Raw genomic sequence first — 21,260 nt, forward strand, 5'->3', positions numbered from 1 at the left:
TGTGGGCTTCCTGGTAAAGTCCTAGCAGCTGCTCCTCCAGCAGTCAGGGATGGCAGATTCAGTCTCCTCCCTAGTCTCACTGGCTGTCAATTTGGGAACCTCAACAAATTACATAGAGTTGTTTTTGCAACTGTAACAGATCTGTGCTTTCTGGAGCATGGCTGGCCTACAGGCTTTCTAAATCCTGAGACTGTAGAAATCCTCTCCTCAGTCATGGGTCATCGGGTTGGTGGAGTAAAGGGAAGGTAAGAGACCTGGGATTCAGAAGACCAGCAACTCATCAACTGTGAGTATGTGTGTGTTTGCTTAGGGAGGTGGAGTCTCCCCTGGGTCCTCTGTGGGATTCAGGGGAAGACTGCAATGCAGAACCTGAGGAAGGATGACAGGGGCTGGGTGTCCACAGGGCAAGGGAAACCTCAAAAGTTGTTGGTTTCCAGAGTAAATAGCTATCTTATGCAAATATATTCTAATTATTGTCATTTTTTTTTTTAAGTTGTTGTTTCTGAGTTCCAGCTGACAAATTTCACCATACAGACCAGGCTTGGTGCAGATCAGCAAAGGAATCTTAAAACTCAGTGGACGTAAGCCCTGCCCAGCAGACCAGCCTCTTCTACACTGACTTCCATTTCAGACCCTTCTCCATAGGAAGGAACTGATGGCCTCTTAAACAAGCAGCCATCAGCTTGGCCTTGCTACCCTTGAGAGAAGGACCCAGTAACTGTTATCAGACACACTGAAAAGCAGAGGAGAGTTCTGACCAAGAACTGCTCACTTTACATCTCCGAGCAATGCAGTACAAATCCAGTAGCAGATGCAGGAGAGTCAACCGCAAGCACATGGCCAGCCACAGTCCCAAAATCAGAACAACAAAGTAAAAGCGTAGAAGGGGAAATACTCTGACTCAAAAGGAGCCTTCTTCTTTGGGACAGGTCCCTGTGTGGTAAAGCAAAGAGCTGGACTTTCAGCAAACAATGACATCTCCTTCTGAAAAGGTAGGCTTAACCAACAAAGCTTAAGGGCCCAGAAGAACAAAGTTCACTGTTTTACTTCTCAAGCAGGTGAGAGCCAAAGAGGACAAAACCATCGTCCTTCAGGCCTGCTACTCTGCTAATCTCAGATGAGCAATTCAGAGGGACTTAAAAACCTTCAGTTACTGAGTAGAGCACAAGGAGCCAGAAAACTTTCCCCCCAGAGCACACCCCAAACTATGCCTGCCCCAAGGACTCATCCAACAGTGGAATCACACACAGGCCCCCTCCATAGAACTCATTCATGTAATGGAAAGACACCTGTGGCCTGCAAGTCAACAGACAACCGCAGGTTCCAAGTCCAATACTGCTCAGAACCTAAACTGGCGGAGAGAGGTGTTGACAGGTGTGGGTAGAGCTCTTAACTGGCTGACCCTGGGGGCAATAATTCCTTTTCTTTCTTTTTTTCTCCTTAGCATTACTCACCACAGTATAACTCCTTTTTGCTATCTATCCACTTGACAGCCCGGGATTGCCACAGCCAATCAGTCCATCTCTCATGTGAGGTCTTGTTCAGGGTCGAAAGTACAGACTGGATGCCTCTCGGGAAACTCTCACCTCAGAGCACTCAATCCAAAGAGCACCCTATATAATATATGGCCAGGTGCAGTACACTCAACCAACAGAAACACCGAAGTTCAACTCAGAGAAGTTCAACTCATTCTTGCCTATCATTAAAAAGACACTAAGTGGAATGGCCTGGGGCTTATATTTGGAGAAAAAACAGACTCTGAAAGTATGTACTGGAAATATGCTTGACTTTTTCAGCTTCCTGAAAGGATTCCCCTCAAGTCGGGTACCCTGAGAGCCTGTCTCTCTCAGCTCTACCATGCTCCCAGTGGGAACCGATGGGGCTGGACAGTGGTGCTTCAGGGTAAACAGAGGTTTTCTACATCTGTTTAGAAGCCCAGAATGCCCTTGAGAAGAGCCAGGCTAAGAAAGGTGTGAGGAGTCAGTGGACTTCAGAGCACCAAGGTGGTCTGGCCTCCCGGTCAGGTATGTACTACTCAGGCAGTGACTCAAGAAGGCAAACTGCTCATGGGGCCAGGGGCCCAGTACCAGCTCCAGGCACTGAGGGAAGAGAAGAAGGTGCAAAGAGGAAGGACTGTAAGACAGATAAATGAACCAGGAAGAGTAAAATTCTTTTCATAAAAAAATTAGCCTGATAAATATACAAAGTTGAAATTTGTTAAACACACTGATACTAGGAGAAAAGACAAATTGGTATTTGTTCCCACGTAAGTGCTAACACGAACATGGACATGGACAAGACGTGGGTTGCTGCCTTGGGCAGCAAACAGACAGAGACACCTGGGCAGAGGAATAGACACAGCCAGCACATGAACTGCTCCTCAACACAACGCCTGACAAACAAATATACACACATTTTTAATTGAGGAACCAAACAAGAAGAGGCAAGAAGAGAAAATCTTAAAACTCAGCCCTGGGCTGAGGAGGTGCCACACAGCACTGAGTCTGCCACAGAGGGCGATGGGGTGACTGGCCAGGAACTCCTAGAGCAGCTTCTGGTAACAGTGGGTGCAAAGCAACGAAAGACATACTGGCCACTGGAAACATGTTTCTTCTTACTTTGGGGGTGGGGCAGAGGCAGGAAACACATAAGCCCCTGCCTCATGCGCACAGCGCCACCAACATTACACTCTGAGTATCTCCAGGCAGTTGTTGTAGCAGATGGCGATCCAGTCGGGCTGAGTTGATGCCCACTGCACATTGTTGATCTCTCCTTCGGCTGTGTAGGCCAGAATAGGGTCCTCAATGGCTCGGGGCATTTGCTGGATGTCCCAGATGAGAGCCTGGTGGTCATCCGCTAGAGACAAAGAAAGCCAGCAAGCAAGGTCACAACTGAGGCAATGGGGATGATGATCCCTGCATTTCAGGAGCAAGTCACAGTTTACAAAGCACTTGCTCACCAAAACTCTGTGATGGAGGTTCTATTTTAAACCCTCATTTTATCTATGAAGAAACCAAGATTCAGAAATGTTAAGGCACTTGTCCCAAATCACACAGCTGTGTAGCCAGTGAGTAGCAGAGCCAAAACTCAAGTCTAGGCCTTGACTCCATCTTGCAGGTATTCCCAGGCTCTATCCACTGCCCTAATGAGTCCTTCTCATCTGAGTCAGGTATCAGGGGTGGACAAGGGGATGTAAAACACGTCATTTGCAGCCACTTAAAATACTGGAGTGGTTATAAGATCCTTCTCTGATCATTCAATATAATGAGAGGGTTTCTTCCCATTTATGCTTCAATGAGGTGTTATATAGAAATAAGACTGATAAAGTAGTGTTGATATGTGCTGTTAAAAAATTCTTTCCTGGCCAGGCGTGGTGACTCATACCTGTAATCCCAGGACTTTGGTTGGCTGAGGCTGGTGGATCACTTGGGGCCAGGAGTTTGGGACCAGTCTGGCCAACATGGTGAAACCCCATCTCTACTTAAAAAAAAAAAATACAAGTAAGCTGGGCATGGTGTCGCGCACCTTGTAATCCCAGTTACTCAGGTGGCTGAGAATCACTTAAACTCAGGAGGCAGAGGTTGCAGTGAGCCAAGATCATGCCATTGCACTCAAGCCTGGGCGACAGAGTGAGACTCCATCTCAAAAAATAAAATAAAATCAATCAATCAATCCAAGAATGGCTATGGGAAACACCAGAAAGAAGACAATCACCTTAAATATATAAAAGCACATGAAAAATGACTAGAAGGAAATATATCAAAATGAGAATGGTGGCAATACTAAGATGGCAAGGTTAGGAGTTATGTTTACTTTTCTTTAGGTTCTAGGTAATCTGTAATGTGCTCATATTACTTTTTGTTTGTTTGAGATGGAGTCTTGTTCTGTCACCCCGGCTGGAGTGCAATGGTGTGATCTCGGCTCACTGTAACCAATGCCTCCTGGGTTCAAGTGATTCTTCTGCCTCAGCCTCCTAAGTAGCTGGGAATTCAGGCGCGCCACCACACCCGGCTAATTTTTGTGTTTTTAGTAGAGACGGGTTTCACCATGTTGACCAGGCTGGTCTTGAACTCGTAACCTCAGATGATCCACCTGCCTCAGCCTTCTAAAGTGCTGGGATTATGGGCATGAGTCACCGCACCTGGCTCATGTTACTTTTATAATCAAAATAGTAAGTTAATTTTAAAAAAAGAAAAAAAAGGCAATGGTCTTCAGAGCTGCAGTTTACCCTGGCTCTGCCATGCATTCTGGTGAAAGCTGGTCTCAGATACACAGGGAATCTGAATAAACTAAGCCTTAATAGGCCAGGCTAACTGTTGGCAATACTGGTATTCTACTGAGACCACATAGTCTGGGCCAGGTGCAAGATCCCTCTCCCAGGGACAGTGTATGCCAAGAGGTCAGGGTATTGCCCCTCTAAAGCACTAAGTTCCTATCCTCAGTGCTCAACTGAGCACACTTGAACAACAGCTCCTTTGGTTGAAGGGGCTCAAGGCAGGTGCAACACACAAAACGACAGCAAGCCAGGCAAAGACAGCAGCCAGGAGCAGAAAATGCGGCTTCTACAGGGCCAGTCCTGCTTTCCATGAATGATAGATGATACCTTCCTTTTCTGTTTCTTCCGTCCCTCCCTATCCACACCCCTAAAAAAAAAATAAAGAGGGCAATAACGAAGAAGACAGACCATAACCTGAGGTATAGAAGGCGGCAGCAGGCCCCCAACTGCTCTTCAAGAGCCCAGGGCCAAAATCAGAAAAAACTTCATGCCCTCAAAATAATGCTCAAATGGCAGAAAAACACCAAAGTACATTGCTTCTTGGGCTTCATAACAAACCTTGTCCATTATAAGGCTACTGATTAGTGAGAAGAAAAATACATGCTAAAAAAGTTAAGGGGCAAAACACCACAAAGCTAGGACAGAATCCCATCCGTGCAAAAGGAAGAGATATAGAATTGTCTTTGGGGGTATGGATGTACACTCCCGAATGTATACCAAAAGGGTCTGGAAGGAGACACATGAACTGTTGATAGAGGTCATCTATGCAGAGTGGGATGGAGGCAGAAATAACATAGGAAGGAGAAAAGATGACTTCACCTTAAACATGCCTCTGTACTGTTTTCATTTTAAATAACAGATTGGCATTCATTATAGAATAAAAGTGTACTGACAACCAGCAAATTTTTCTTTTCTTTTTTAAAAATGTATTTTAGAAGCAGGGTCTTGCTTGGTTGCCCAGGCTGGAGTGCAGTTATAGCTCACTATAACCTCAAACTCCTGGGCTCAAGGGATCCGCTCACCTCAGCCTCTAAGTAGCTGGGACTACAGGAATTCTCTACCACACCCAGATAATTTTTTAACTTTTTGTAGAGAAAAGGTCTCACTATACTGCTCAGGCTGGTCTCAAACTCCTGGCCTCATGCAATCCTCCCACCTCAGCCTCCTAAAATGTTACAATTACAGGCCTGAGATGCTGTGCCTGGCCCAACATATTTTTAAGAGGTATTCCATTCATTCATTCATTCATTCATTTATTTATTTATTTGGGGATGGAGTCTTGCTCTGTCACCCCGGCTGGACGGCAGTGGCATAATCTTAGGTCACTGCAACCTCCACCTCCTGGGTTCAAGCAATTCTCCTGCCTCAGCTTCCCAAGTAGCTTGGACTACAGGTGTGTGCTGCTATGCCCAGCTAATTATTTTTGTATGTTTAGTAGAGACAGGGTTTCACTATGTTTGTCAGGGTGGTCACAAACTCCTGACCTCAGGTGACCTACCCACCTCAGCCTCCCAAAGTACTGGGATTACAGGTGTGAGCCACCATGCCCAGTGAGTAAGGGATACTCTCTTTGGTCTGGGAAATAGTGAAATGAAAACCACAAGTCACACACCACAACCAGGCAAAGTTCTGCGGGGCCCTCCAATGTATCCAGGGCTCACTGTGGGTTTGTTACAGTGACACATGAAAGGTCCCATGAATATGTTGATCTTTGCAGTCCCAAAGATTCTGTTAAATCCACAAGGGATGCCTCCTTTTCCTCATATTCCTGGAATTGAGTCCTCTGTGCCACCCAGATTTTAGGGAGACAGTACAAGGCACAGGCCTATAACTGACACATGATGTTCACAAATGGAAGATGCTCTGATGTCCATGAGGGTACAAGATCTCTAAAAATTTGTACTGCTTGAACTTCACAAGTGTGGAGAGGCTCTGACTAGTCACTTTTTATAAACCTCTCAAGACTGTCCTTAGAAAACAGTAACAATTACAATTCTAAGGAGCCAAGAGGACAGATTTCCTCCATCCCTGCCAGATTCCTTTCCATGTGATTACCTGCAGTGCAGATGTGACAGGATGAATGTGGGGCCCAAGCAATGCCATTGACACATGCTCGATGGTTGTTTAATCTGGCGACAGGTGTGCAGGGAACCCGGACATCTAGAATCACCACCTGTGGAAATAACAAGTAAAAGGCCCAGGATCGTCAGAGTTTCACAGAAAGAAACAAAAAATACTATCCACACACAAAAAATCTTTTTAGGCATAACTCTTCTATTTGTGGATTTAAAGAACACTAGAGGGCTGGACGCAGTGGCTCACACCGGTAATCCCAGCACTTTGGGAGGCTGAGGTGGGCGAATCACAAGGTCAGGAGTTTGAGACCAGCCTAGGCAACATGGTAAAACTCCGTCTCTACTAAAAATACAGATAGAGACTATAAACTTGTGTCCTTTGTCATCTTTTCCCTTAATCCTGTGGAAATCCTGTCTCTGTTGTTCTTTATTTAATTAATTAATTTATTTATTTATTTATTTTTGAGATGGAGTCTCACACTGTTGCCCTGGCTAGAGTGCAGTGATGCTATCCTGGCTCACTGCAACCTCTGCCTCCCGGGTTCAAGCAATTCTGCCTCAGCCTCCCGGGTAGCTTGGATTACAGGTGCACACCACTGCACCCAGCTTTTTTTTTTTTTTTTTTTTTTTTTTTTTTTTTTTTTTTTTTTTTTTGTATTTTTAGTAGAGACAGGGTTTCACTAAGATGGTAAGGCTGGTCTCGAACTCCTGATCTCATGATCTGCTTGCCTGGGCCTCCCAAAGTGCTGGGATTATAGACATGAGCCACTGTGACCAGTCAAAAATTGAAAGTTCTTAAAAGGAATTCTTGTTCCAGATCAGGCTTTCTCAGTCCCGAGATTGTTGTCATTTTGTGTAGGATATACTTTGCTGGGGGACTGTCCTGGGCACTGTAGGATATTTAGCAGCCTCCCTGGTCTCCACCCACTAGAAGCTATACTACCACCTGCCTCTCCAGAGTTGTGACACCCAAAAATGCCTCTAGATATTCTCAAAGATACTTCAGGGGCCAAACTGCTCCAGCTGAGAACCACCCTTCTAGATATACTAAGCAGTGCTGGAGCTTGGCAGGGCCCATGGTAGTCTGAGGGGAGTGCTCACCTCCATTCCATCCATGGCCATGGTGGCCAGGTAGTTAGGGTCCTGCTTGTTCCAGCAGAGGCGAAGCAGTGGGTGATGCTGCGGGTCTTCGTAAATGATGGTGCTGTGTTCTAGATGGCGGAGGTCAAACATCCGCACAGAGCCATCAGCACCCACAGAGGCAAACATGTCCCTGCCACCCCCGGCCCGGCTAAATGCAATATCATAGACCTGTTGGTGAACAAGAAGCTCCAGTCAGATTCAGATCCATTACCTCTTCTTCCTATAGGAGAAAAATCTGCCACGTCCAGGTCACCTAAACCTCGCTCATGACAGAGAAGCAAGTAAATGAAGCCCAAACAGTGTTTGTGAGTACTAAAACCTGAGAGCTCTAATATCAGTGGTTTCCCAAAGATGAAAGATCATTCTGCTATAGAAATTGGCTGGCTTCTTCCCACATTCCTGCTTTCCAAGTCTTCTTCCTCCAACCCCTGTGATAAAACAAAAGACACATACCCTGCTGACCAACAGAGCAGTGGCTGTCTTCTGCCACACTAAAAGAATGAGACATTTATTTCCTGGGCCTTGGTGGTTTTCACTTGTGCACAGTGAGAGGCAGGTCTACGAGCACATTAAGGCCTAGATCATCAATCACAGAGGTGACAGCAGCCCTCCTGTGGCCACTTAATAGCAGTCAGACTGATTCTACTGTGAAACCTGGACCTGAGACTCATCTGCAAGAAAGACGTCACAGAAATTTTGAGTCATGGAAGGCCTAGATGTTCCTGTATTCACAAATAGGTTTAGTAGCACCCTTCTGTCCTAGGATATGTTGTTTCTTCTCGTAGTTGGTTAGTGGTCGTAAGTGAATCAATTTAAGTTTTGAATCAATTTTCTGCATTTATAATTTGCTGCAAACATTGCAAATCACTAATGTCTACAGAGGTAGAAAGCAATGAAGAGCTTCAGAGAAAGAGAGGATGAAGTCCAGGCGCAGTGGCTCGCACCTGTAATCCCTGTACTTTGGGAGGCTGAGGTGGGTGGATCATGAGGTCAAGAGATCAAGGCCATCTTGGATAAAATGGTGAAACCCCATCTCTATAAAAATACAAAAAAATTAGCTGGGCTGGTACCCGGCATCTGTAATCCCAGCTACTCGGGAGCCTGAGGCAGAATTGTTTGAACCCAGGAGGAGTATGTAATGCTCACTTGGCTCTAAGTGACTGCCCCTTCAGTGCTCCAGCAGCATGGTTCACTGGGAGCCAAGGGACGGTGACAACACCCAAGTACACTAAACCCTCTTCTACACTGATCTACCAGGTAGCAATGAGAGTCTCCGAAACAAGTCTTCTCCTAGAGAAAGGTGGACTAAGAACAATCAAAGGTGCTAGGAAGCTGTGATTACTGTTTCTCTAGAGCCATCATCCTTTCTCAGGTTCATTACTTCAAGACAAGGCTGCCGGTCCAGGCCTGTCTGCTGTCAAGATCCACTCCTGACTTTTCTCCCTGCTCTTCTCTCTGCCACAAGATAACTGATTCTTACAGCCTGCATTTGGCAGGATCTCAGATCTGCTGGCTGCTTCTGGCTGGTTCAGCCATGGGAAGCTTTGGTGGGAAGCTGGATGGTGGGAGGCAGGGAGAAGCTGAGGTATTTCTTCTCCCCTTTCTCTGTTCCTAAAAGTGTCTCTGTTAGGTAAACCCAGGCCCTGGGCTCCAGCAACCCTGCCTCTTCCCGTGGTCCCTCCAGCCTACAGGCAGCGGCAGCTTCCTGCTGCTCCCATTCTATGGATGACCTCATTGCTACCTATGTGGCTTCTCAACCTTCGCATCTTCTGTATAAGGAGCCCCTGGATTAAATCCTACAGTTGAAATACTTGAGGGGGCCGGGCGCGGGGGCTCAAGCCTGTAATCCCAGCACTTTGGGAGGCCGAGGCGGGTGGATCACGAGGTCAAGAGATCGAGACCATCCTGGTCAACATGGTGAAACCCCGTCTCTACTAAAAATACAAAAAATCAGCTGGGCATGGTGGTGCATGCCTGTAATCCCAGCTACTCAGGAGGCTGAGGCAGGAGAATTGCCTGAACCCAGGAGGCGGAGGTTGCGGTGAGCCGAGATCGCGCCATTGCACTCCAGCCTGGGTAACGTGAGTGAAACTCCGTCTCAAAAAAAAAAAAAAAAAAAAAAAAAAAAAAAAAAAGAAATACTTGAGTAATTCAATTCCCATTTTATTGGTTGGACCTAACAGACAACAGCAGGCTAAGTTGTCATATAACTAAAATGTGGCAGCTTGTTCAACCTGATGCCAAGAGGGTTTCCAGAAGTTCCTTACTGGTCCTCTCTGTGGGGCAAACCCTTCATTTGACCCCTAGTTTAGCATCAGTCAAGCCTAGAAGTCTTGTAACAGAACTAACCCTTAGGAGTATAGAAAGCCAAAGACAACCCCTTACTAAGAATGATAACCCAGGTCACATCTTCCTACGTTATTGACAACCTCAAGTTTCTGATCTAAGGTTAAGACATTCTTTTTTATCTGTATAGATATCAATACCCCTAGCTGTGTAAGGTAAGGTAGAAAAGAAAAGGAAACACTACCCACAGGAGATCAGGGTACCAGGAGCATGCAATGGCTCTAGGAGGAAAAGATTTATGGGCATTTTCCAAAATCACTGAGAAGAATGCTTTGATTAAAATGCAATTGGCCGGGTGCAGCGGCTAACGCCTGTAATCCCGGCACTTTGGGAGGCCAAGGCAGGTGGATCACCTAAGGTTGGGAGTTTGAGACCATCCTGGCCAACATGGTGAAACCTCGCCTCTACTAAAAATACAAAAATTAGCCAGGCATGGTGGCAGGCACCTGTAATCCCAGCTACTTGGGAGGCTGAGGCAGGAGAATCGATTGAGCCCAGGAGGTGGAGGTTGCAGTCAGCAGAGATTGTACCACTGTACTCCAGCCTGGGTGACAAGAGCAAAACTCCATCTCAAAAAAAAAAAAAAATGCAATCACAAATAGATCTCCTCAGTTTTCCTAATAAACACAGAAACATCATCATCAAAGTAAAATATATTCCATTGCCAACAGTAAAAAAAGTATAAAGATTAAGTGAACATACTAGAACTTCATAAAACATTTATAGAGAAAAATGCATAATTAGGTTTGTCTCTCAGAAAATTTTTTCTCTTCCTGTCTCCCTTCCTTCCTCCCCAAATCTAATCTGTTTCAAGGTTAAGTATTACCCTAAGGTTATTTTTTAATCACATCAGTTCCCAATTCCTCTATAAGAGACTTCATTATTTTAAAAAAGCAATCTCTGGCATGAAAAGAACCATGACAGACCTTAGAATAAGTCATTTACATTAGCCGAAAAAAGCATTAGTTTACAATAGTGTTGTTTTCCCGTTTTTTGACACATTACTATTGTCAATTTAGACAAGAAGATGTTATGTTACGATTTTCTACATAAAGTACAGAACAATGAGAGAACAATCTGACCTCTTCCTGTGCTGAAGGCACAGGAAGCATTTGAGGAAAGACAAATGGAAAAGCTTCATTACCTCTTTGTCATGGGCGATTAGTTGGGTCTTCACGTGGCCAGACACAAGATTCACTCGCCCTAACACCTGCCCTGTCTCCAGCCCCCAGATGGTGCACGTCGTATCAATGCTTGAGGTACCTATAAACAAACCAGTGCGAGTCAGGGCTGAGGGGAGCAAGGTTCTCGGGCAAGCTTCCCTCCTGTGTCTACTCATCGCTAGGCCCAGAAAGCAACATACCATAAAGACTACAGAATACAACGTCGGGGGTACCGGCAGAGCCACAGAGAGAGTCAAGTACTCAATCCCCACTGTAGGATCTTAGATTTTAAGTGAGAATTCAATCCTCACCGTAGGACTTTAGATTCTAAGTGGAGAGACAAGAGCTACACGCATGGAAAGCTCACCCACATGGAAGGAATTAATAAATAACCACATTCCACACCAAGCCTACTTCTCACTTGGCCTTGTTCTAGGATGATACACGGCCCAGTGTGACACCTGAGAAAATGTATTTTGGCTTCTTCCAGCTGAAATACATACTCCCTAACTCTCTTACCTAAAAGATAAGGATCCACCTCATTCCAGTCAAAGGAGGTCAGGGGAGCACAGAAATCAGAGTTCTTATTATTGTTTAGCAAACACTCCAGCCTGGTCTCTGTTTCACCAACCTGAAGGAACAAGAATTTTTTTTTTTTAATTAGCCAGTCTTATCCTCATAAAAAGTCTTTTTAAAAATCCCTGTTTAGAGAATATCTTAACAAACATACAATGTGAGGGAAACATTTTTATCAAAAACAGTAACAAACCCAGGACTCCCTGAATGCTACTTTTCCCCATACTTTCTCCTCTGCCCAGCTTTGTTTTCCACATTTTCATCCCTGCATCTTCCTAGGGGAGAGGTCTTCTCACCTTGCCCAACCAGGAATCTCTGCACACGTGGACTAAGGCCACACTCATGCTATAGAGGACGCTGCTGCTGCTGAGCTCAGCTGAGAGTGGAGGGAATCCTCCAAGATCCACTCACACACTTCATTAGAATCAATGCCCTGGTATTTGTTTAAATTTACTCAAAAACATCTTGGCTGCAAACAGAATATGAGTTCCCAAGTATTCCCATCTTCACTGAAGGCTGTCATCGTCATATTGAGTTGACTGAGCTGACTGCAGTCAGCAGCCAGACTTCATGGACTCTTGACTTGATTTACTAGAAAATCTGCTGAGCCAAACAAGGTCAGTCCATTCAGGCTTCGCTTTTTCTCCGGTGCGGCAATGACACTCAATGCCTCCGACCCCTGTCTCTTCTGTGACTCCTCACTGCTAACAGCTGAGGCTGAGAAAGCCCACTTGTCTGGCTGCTAATAAAGCATCCGCTTACCCTCCACACACGGAGATAGTCGCCACTTGTTGCCAGTAGGTCTGGATAGACGCCTTTTGTGTCAGGGATCCACATGAGCTTTGTGGTGGGGTACGGGTGGTCAAAGGTGTTTCTGCAAATAAACTCTGAACTCTCCTCATCTAAACCAACAAGCTGAACCTGTAACATGCCAAAGTTGAGACATATAAGCATTTGTGAGCAGTATAGCAAATACATTAAATCCCTGGTAAGTGACAGTCTTTTTTTTTTTTTTTTTTTAAGACGAGGTCTTGCTCTGTTGCCCAGGCTGGAGTGCAGTGGTGCGACCACAGCTCAATGCTGCCTCCATCTCCCAGACTCAAATGATCCTTCCACCTCAGCCTCTGAAGTAGCTGGGATTAGAGGCATGCACCATCACGCACAGCTAATTTTGTTCGTGTGTTGTAGAGACAAGGTGTCACATGTTGCCCAGGCTGTTCTTGAACTCCTGGGCTCAAGTGATCCTCCCGCCTCAGCCTCCCAAAGTGCTGGGATTACAGACATGAGCCACTGTGCCTGGCCAGTGATATGAGTCTTGACACTGTACTACACTAAACTGCAGAATAAAAAACGATTGCCCTGAGAGGGCATCTAGTCCAACCATCCCCTGGCAGACAAGGACACCCAGACTCAAAGGGGTGGTTACACTCAACACTACAAAGCCAGTAGGAGACAGAGACAATATTTGATTACAGGTTTTCTGACTCAAATCCTGCATTCTTGACTCCAGCTACGTAAGTGCACTATCTGCCAAGCCAAGTACATCTTTCCCTGAAACCCCTGAGGTCTTTGAAAATGAGTAGGGGTGGTTTTGGCTGCCGCAATGACTGAAGTGCTGAGGACATTTGGTGCTCAGGGGCCAGAAATATGAAACACCCCATGCAATTTCATTAAACAAACTAACGCTCACTTAAAAATCCGATGGTACACAACCCTCACCAACCCTAAACAACACTGGCTCATTATGTTTACACATAAGAGTATGCCAAATGACCATTCAAGAGCCCAAACCACTGTGACAGGAAAAAAAGTGGGCACCATTGATGAGAAAGTCCCACCTAGTTCTGATCACTTTTTCTTAGAGTCAATTTTAGCCCACCATTAACTTCCAGTCTTTACTGTCAAACTTAACCTGGCTCAAAGGGAAATAACACTAACTGTGCATTAGTTTATGAACTTCCAACTGGAAGATGGAATGGTGGGGATATTTGGTAAAGATCCTCAATAAGGAGAAAAGCACTAACCAGGCAACACAAAATAGGATTCCTTCTACTCATCTTTCTGACCTAACTCAGTCTTAGACACCAGTATCTTCCAGACTTCCCCCCACCCCGCCCAAACAAAGTTAGGTATAGCTGCATACAATAAAGCCCACGCAAGTGTACAGTTAGGTGAGTTTTGGCAAATGTACAACTGTATAATCCTCACAGTTTCCATCAACCCAAAAAGTTCTCCTTGGCTCCTCTGTAGTCAACCCTTTATACCTACCCCAAGTAGCCACTGATCTATGGTTTTGTCTCTCTGTAATACCATATAAATAGAATCAGATGGTCTTGAGTCTTCACTCAGTACACTGCTCTTGAGATTCATCCATGTTCTTGTGTGTATCAGTAGTTGCTTCTTTTCTTACTGCCGAATAATATTGCATTATTTGCAATGTGGCACTCTATAATTTTGGTTTTGTTTTTGAGACAGGGTCTCACGCTGTTGCACAGGCTAGAGTGCAGTGGTGCAATCATGGTTCACTGCAGGCTCAACCTCCTGGGCTTAAGCAATCCTCCAGCTTTAGCTTCCTGAGTAGCTGGGCCCACAGGCAATGTGCCACCACACCCAGCTAATTTCTAAATTTTTTGTAGAGATGGGGTCTCCTTATGTTGCCCAGGCTGGTCTCAAACTTCTGAACTCAAGCGATCCTCCTGGCTTGGCCTCCTAAAGTGCTGGGATTACAGATGTGAGCCACCATGCCAGGCCAATTTTTTATGTCCTAGTTAAAAAAGTTTTGCCTAATCCCAGGTCCCAAATATTTTTTCCTATGTTTTCTTTTAAAAGTTTTCTAGTTTTAGGCTTCATATTTAGGTCTCGAGTCATTTCAAGTTAAATTTTTACATGGTATGATATGAATCAAGGTTTGCTTTTTGTTTTGTTTTGTTTTGAGATGGTGCACTCTTGCTGCTCAGGCTGGAGTGTGACAGCATGATCTTGGCTCACTGCAACCTCTACCTCCTGGGTTCAAGCAATTCTCCTACCTCAGCCTCCTGAGCTGGGACTACAAGCATGTGCTACTGTGCCCAGCTAATTTTTTTTCTATTTTTAGTAGAAACGGGGTTTCACCACTTTGGCCAGTATGGTCTTGAACTCCTGACCTCAGGTGATAAACCTGCCTCCGCCTCCCAAACTGCTAGGATAACAGGTGTGGGCCACTGACCCCAACCAAGGTTTGCTTTTTTATATATGAATGTCTGACTGTCCCAGCATCATTAGTTGGGATGACATTCTTTCTCCTATGAATTACTTTGACCCCTTTATTGAAAATCAGCTGACCACTTTATTCTGTTATATTATCTATCTGCCTACCTGTTTGCCAGTAGGCAAACTGTCTTGACTGTAGTAGATTTCTAGTAAGTTCTAAAATCGGATAGTGAGTTCTTCAACTTTGTTCTTCTTTTTCAAAATTGTTTTGCTATTCTATACTTTTGGTTTTCCATGTACATTATACAATCAGCTTGTCAAATTTTACAAAAAGCCTGCTGAGATTCTGATTGGGATTGCGTTGAATCTACAGATCAGTTTGGGGAGAACTGACATCTTACAATACTAAGTCTTCCAACCATAAACAAAGCACATTTCTCCATTAATTTAGGCTTTTTTTTTTTTTTTTTGAGAGAGTGTCTTTCTCTAGCAGCCACGTTGGAGTGCAGTGGCATGTTAGCTCACTGCAACCTCTGCCTCCCAGGTTCAAGTGACTCTCATGCCTCTGCTGGGACTACAGGTGTGCACCACCACGCCCAGGTAATTTTTGTATTTTTAGTAGAGATGGGGTTTTGCCATTTTGGCCAGGCTAGTCTCTAACTCCTGGCCTCAAGTGATCTGCCTGTCTTGACTTCCCAGGGTGCTGGGATTACAAGCGTGAACCACTGCGCCCAGCTGCCTTAATTTCTTTCAGCAATGTTTTAAAGTTTTCAGTGTACTTCTTACGATTCTTTCATTAATTTTATTTCTTTTTTCTTTTGCTGATACTGAGTCTCGCTCTGTCACCTCACCTCGAGTGCAGTGGCGTGATCTCTGCTTACTGCAACCTCCGTCTCCCAGGTTCAAGCGATTCTCCTGCCTCAGCCTCCCATATAGCTGGAATTACAGGCATGCACTACCACACCTGGCTATTTTTTTTTTTTTTTTTTTTTTTTGTATTTTTTAGTTGAGACAGGGTTTCACTATGTTGGCCAGGCTGGTCTCAAACTCCTGACCTCAAGTGATCTGCCCACTTCAGCCTCCCAAAGTGCTGGGATTGCTGGCATAAGCCACTGCACCTGGCCCATTAACTTTATTTCTACTTAAGTTATATGCTATTATAAGTGAAATTGTGTTTTATTTATTTTTTAAGACAGGGTCTTGCTCTGTCACTCGGTGTGGAGTATAGTGGCTCGATCATAGCTCACTACAACCTTGACTGACCTCCCAGGCTCAACTGATCCTCCCACCTCAGCCTCCCAAGTAGCTGGAACTGCAGAGGCAAACCACCGTACCCAGCTACTTTTTTGTAATTTTTTGTAGAGACAGGGTTTTGTCACGTTGCCCAGGCTGGTCTTGAACTCCTGGGCTCTAATGATCCAACCACCCTGGCCTCCCAGTATGTTGGAATTACACATATGAGCTACTGTGCTTGACCATGACACTGTTTTAAATTCTATTTCCAATTGTTCATTGCCATTGTATATAGAAATACAATTGATTTTTGTACATCTATCTTGTCTTCTATAACTTTGCTATATTAGTTATTACTTTTTGTAGTTTTGTAGATTCCTAAGGTGTTTTCTATATATATTCATAGGTCTTGCCACCCATGTTTAACTCTTAAAAATCATGACTAAGTCTAACTATTCATTTTATGGAGCACCTACAGATTTTCAACAACCATATGATTATGAGGGGAGATAATGTATGAAGATGTAAAGGTAGACAAAACCCAGTGCTCTAAAACACTTAGGACAGCAATGCAAGTAATGTCACAAGGTAACACATGATAGGGTGCTTATTTATGACACAGATAATAATCAATAACACCTGAGAGGAAAGAGCCGTAATTCAAACTGGGCACCTGAGGAAAAGTGGAGTTAGCAACTGAGCAGTCTTCAAAAGAGAATAGGAAGGATCTGGATAGGCAAATAGGAAGAAGAAAGGCATCCCAGGTATGTGGAACAGAAGGGGCAAAGTACAAAGGCGGCAAAACTAAACGACCTATTTGGTAGCAGCAAGCAGGCCTATTTGAGAGAGCCACGTGGGAGCGCAGTGGAGACGCAGCTGAAAAACTGTGCTGAGGGTAGGCTGGAAAGCCCCAGAAGCAACCATGGGCTTAGCTCCATAAGGGTGTCTGAGAAGACAGTGGTATGGTTACAAAGCCTCTGAGGATAACACATCTGGTAATATGGGCAGAACAGACTGGATCAAGGAAGCAGCTGGAGGCAGGGAGCCCAGAGGGTAAGAGGGGAAAGATGAGGGTCTATGGTGACTGATAGTGAGAATGGCAAGGGATAACCAGGGATGGCTGCAAGAGGGACTGTGAGACTGTGACCAAATGCACAGTTCTTACATGAAACTAAAAAGTTAACATTCAGACCTTTGCAGAATATTTTTTTTGAGAAGCATTTTCGCTTATCACTCAGGCTGGAGTGCAATGTCACGATCTCTGCTCACTGCAATATCCAACTCCCAGGTTCAAGCGATTCTCCTGCCCCAGCTTCCCAAGTAGCTGGGATTACAGGCAGGTGCCACTGCACCTGGCTAATCTTTTTTTTTTAATTTTTCGTAGAGATGGGTTTCACCACGTCGGTCAGACTGGCCTCAAACTGCTGACCTCAGGTGATCCACCTGCCTTGGCCTCCCAAAGTGCTGAGATTACAGGCATAAGCCACCATACCTGGCCAGAAATTATATAAAAAAGGAAGAGTCTAAATGAAACATGGAATAGTTGGTATCAGCCTTTGTGGAAAAGAAAGGGAAAAAAACCCAGACGAGAGTGCTTATTTCAACAGCACACACACTCAAATTGGAACTATACAGAGGTTAGCATGGCTCCTGCAAAAGGATGACATGGAATTTGTAAAGCATTCTGTATTTTTACAAAGGATAAATGCTTAAGGCAATGGATACCCAATTTTCCAAGTTGTGATTATTATGTATTGCATGCTTATACCAAAATAGATACACCTATTATGTACCCACAAAAATTTTTTTAAAAAAACATGAGAGGCTAAATTCTTGGGCTCATTGGGCAGAATATAGAATAAGCCTCTGAGGTTGGCCATGGTAGTTCACGCCTGTAGTCTCAGCACTTTGGGAGGCTGAAGCAGGAGGATCACTTGAGCCCAGGAGTTTGAGACCAGCCTAGGAAACATGGTGAAACCCCATCTCTACAAAAATTAGCTGGGTGTGGTAGCGCATGCCTGTAGTCCCAGCTAATTGGGAGGCTGAGGTGGGAAGATGGTTTGAGCCTAGGAGCTAGAGGTTACAGTGAGCTGAGATCATGCCACCACACTGCAGCCTGGGTGATAGAGTAAGGCCTTGTCTCAAAAAAAAAGAGGGGGAAAAGGATAAGCCTCTGATGTAGATTACGAGCCAGATATTTCATTTATATATTCATTCAAGAAATATTCAGTCAACAGCTACTAGGAGTCAGGCACTGTTTTAAGTGCTGTGGATATACCAGGGAGCACGAAGTCCCAAATCCCTCTCTAATCTTGCAGATGACACTGTGAAGTTAACCAAGAAGAGAAAATGCCTTTCAAGTCATCAGAGATTTCCTCCCAGACTTCAAGTATCGGATCTTGTGAGTATTTGCCACTTAGGATCCTCTTAGCCTGACAAGGCTTTCCACCCCCTGGTCCTAACTTACCTTCTACCTTCGTTTATCTAGTCACTATTTCCCATCGCTTTCCTTACACTTCCTTCTGTACCTGTACAGTCCTCATGCCTCCTTTCCATTGACCCAAATCTTGCCTAATGTTAATACAGCACAGTGGCATCAGGCTTCTAGGGCTCCCTACTTATGCTAACTGTAAGACTTTGGACATGTTACTTAACTCTGCTAATCTTGTTTCCCAGTCTGTAAAGTGAGGAATTCACAGTACTTACCTCGAGCTGTATGTAACAACTCTATATAGAACTGTCTTACTCAATATATTTAACAGCGCCTGACTCCTACTAGCTGTCCATTAAATACTTCTCACATGAATATATAAATGAAATATCTGGCTCACAATCTACATCAGAGGCTTATTCTCCCCTTTTTTTTGAGACAAGGCCTCACTCTATCGCCCAGGATGCAGTGTAGTGGCGTAATCTTGGCTCACTGTAAACTCTACCTCCTAGGCTCAAAATTTAATATTATGACATTTCGCCTCTTTCAGAAAGCATTTATAGTCTTCCTGGTCCAGTGCTCTTTCTTTCAGTGCTTATCTATCTCTACCCATAGTGCCTAATCCCACAGTGCCTCATGAAAGCACTGACATTACTGTCTTATGCTATTTCACTTAGTAAATGCCTTAAATATAGGCCTGTATCTTACTTCTGCTTGTACTGCCTACAGCAATGGTTTTCCAACTTAGCTAACAGACTTGCCTGAAGTGGTTTACATTCCTAGGCCTTCAACTCCAGCCTAAGTGTCCAATTGAGTAAGTGTCAAATGGGGCCCAGGACTCTCTATTCTTAGGAATTCAACACCCCTGGTGATATCATTTCAGCAAAGTTTGACAATCTCTGCACAACAGTACCTAACCTAGGGGAGAAGTCAGGAAATAGCTGAGATTCAATCTTTCCTTGAGCTTCTCAATGCTTTCAGAAGAGGTAATGACTGAAATTTTTTTTCTTTTTTTTATTTTTCATTTATCGATCACTTAAATTTTTAATTTAAGAACAAACCCATCCTCATTATTCAGAAAGGGCTCATGAAATTTAAAAGTCCTGAAGTAATTTTTAAAAATGATTTTCCCCAATTATTAAAACTTTTTCATTATAAAAAATATCGCACCCACACACACACAAATTAAAATCCCACCACATAAAGATAACCATTCATTTTCCTTTTTCCCCTGGTTCTTTATAGCTTTTAAGTATCTTTAAGCATTACAGAAGCAATGTATACTAACTGTAAATAATTAAGCTACTATGTATAGAGAATTAAAAGCGCAAATCCCTCTTTCCATGCTGCCCATCCCTCTACTCCAGTAATTGCCGTACAGCTCTATAGAACTACTTCTAGATCTTTCCTACAGATTTACAGATACGGATTTTCTTTACATAAATATAATTATACTATTCTGCAGCTTGCTTCCTTTATATATCAATTTTTTTTTCTTTTTCTTTTTTTTAATTTGAGGCGGAGACTCACTCTGTTGCCCAGATTGGAGTATAGTGGCATGATTTCAGCTCGCTGCACCCTCTACCTCCCCGGTTCAAGCAATTCTCCTGCCTCAGCCTTCCAAGTAGCTAGGATTACAGGCACCCGCTACCACGCCCAGATAATTTTTGTATTTTTAGTAAAGATGGGGTTTCACCATGTTGGCCAGGCTGGTCTCGAACTTCTGACCTCAAGTGATCCACCAGCCTTGCCCTCCCAAAGTGCTGGGATTACAGGCATGAGCCATCAAACCTGGCAATCTTCTCGCTTTTCAAAAATTTAAAAAAAAAAATTTCCAATCATATCCTGCCTAGCAATTTTCTTTTTCATGCTGGGGCCAATACAAATAAATCTGTCTTATTGTCACAACTGTCTAGCATTCCACAAGACAGCCAAATTATAATTTATTCAACCCAAGACAGATTTCTTCCCATTTTCACTATGAAAAACAATGCCATGCCTCCATGAATATCCTAATCATGTTTTTCTGCACAGTAAGAAGTTATTTCTAAAGAGTAGAGCAGTACTTTCCAAACTGCCTTCCAATTTACACACTTACCACCTAACTATGCAAATGCCTGTTTCCCTACACCCTCCCTCACAAGAGGAGGCTTCCCTATCAAGAATATATATGGGAGGACCTAGGAGGCAAAGAATATAATAAACATTTTTCCTATCTTTTTTTTTTAGATGGGGTCTCACTGTTGCCCAGGCTGTAGTGCAGTGGCACAATCTCAGCTCGCTGCAAACTCCACCTCCCAGGTTCAAGAAATTCTTGTGCCTCAGCCTCCTGAGTAAGCTGGGATTACAGTACATGCTACCACGTCTGGCTAATTTTTTCATATTTCATAGAGACAGGGTTTTACTCTGTTGGCCAGGCTGGTCTCGAGCGCCTGAGCTCAAGCAATCTGCCTGCGATGGCCTCCCAAAGTGCTGGGATTACAGGCGTGAGCCACCACGTCTTGCCTTTCCTATCATTTCTGTCAGCTATTAGGCTGATGTGACCAACATCCCTGTAATAAATTATCCTCCCCCACAGCAATGTTTAACCCACTGCAGTACATACACTTGACACAGCTGGTGCTTCCCAGTTTCTCTTAGGAGCAATGGAAGTACCTGGAAATAAGACATATAGGTCAGGTGCGGTGGCTCATCCCTGTAATCCCAGCACCTTGGGAGGCTGAGACAGGCAGATCACCTGAGGTCAGGAGTTCAAGAGCAGCCTGGCTAACATGGCAAAAGTCCGTCTCTACTAAAAACACAAAAATTAGCCAGGTGTAGTGGTGCAC

At 44.3% G+C, this 21,260-nt stretch overlaps 1 protein-coding gene and 1 non-coding gene across 2 annotated transcripts in view; one reads left to right on the plus strand and one right to left on the minus strand.

The window, feature by feature from the left end:
• Nucleotides 1–420: 420 nt before the first annotated feature.
• Nucleotides 421–21,260, minus strand: part of DCAF7 (DDB1 and CUL4 associated factor 7) — a 37,763-nt gene continuing 16,923 nt past the window's right edge. Inside the window, exons 2-7 of the mRNA XM_032266001.1 lie at nucleotides 12,342–12,500; nucleotides 11,523–11,634; nucleotides 10,985–11,103; nucleotides 7,453–7,662; nucleotides 6,332–6,449; nucleotides 421–2,856 (exon numbers count right to left, since the gene is read on the minus strand). Coding sequence (XP_032121892.1) covers nucleotides 2,684–2,856; nucleotides 6,332–6,449; nucleotides 7,453–7,662; nucleotides 10,985–11,103; nucleotides 11,523–11,634; nucleotides 12,342–12,500 — 891 coding nt within the window. The 3' untranslated portion in view covers nucleotides 421–2,683. The remainder of the gene's footprint in view (nucleotides 2,857–6,331; nucleotides 6,450–7,452; nucleotides 7,663–10,984; nucleotides 11,104–11,522; nucleotides 11,635–12,341; nucleotides 12,501–21,260) is intronic.
• On the plus strand, nucleotides 17,593–17,695 carry LOC116541690. The gene has a single exon (XR_004264896.1). It is a non-coding gene; the product is annotated as a U6 spliceosomal RNA (small nuclear RNA).

This window comes from Sapajus apella, unplaced genomic scaffold (assembly GCF_009761245.1).
Source record: "Sapajus apella isolate SASKATOON/1434 unplaced genomic scaffold, GSC_monkey_1.0 scaffold153, whole genome shotgun sequence".
NCBI lineage: Eukaryota > Metazoa > Chordata > Mammalia > Primates > Cebidae > Sapajus > Sapajus apella.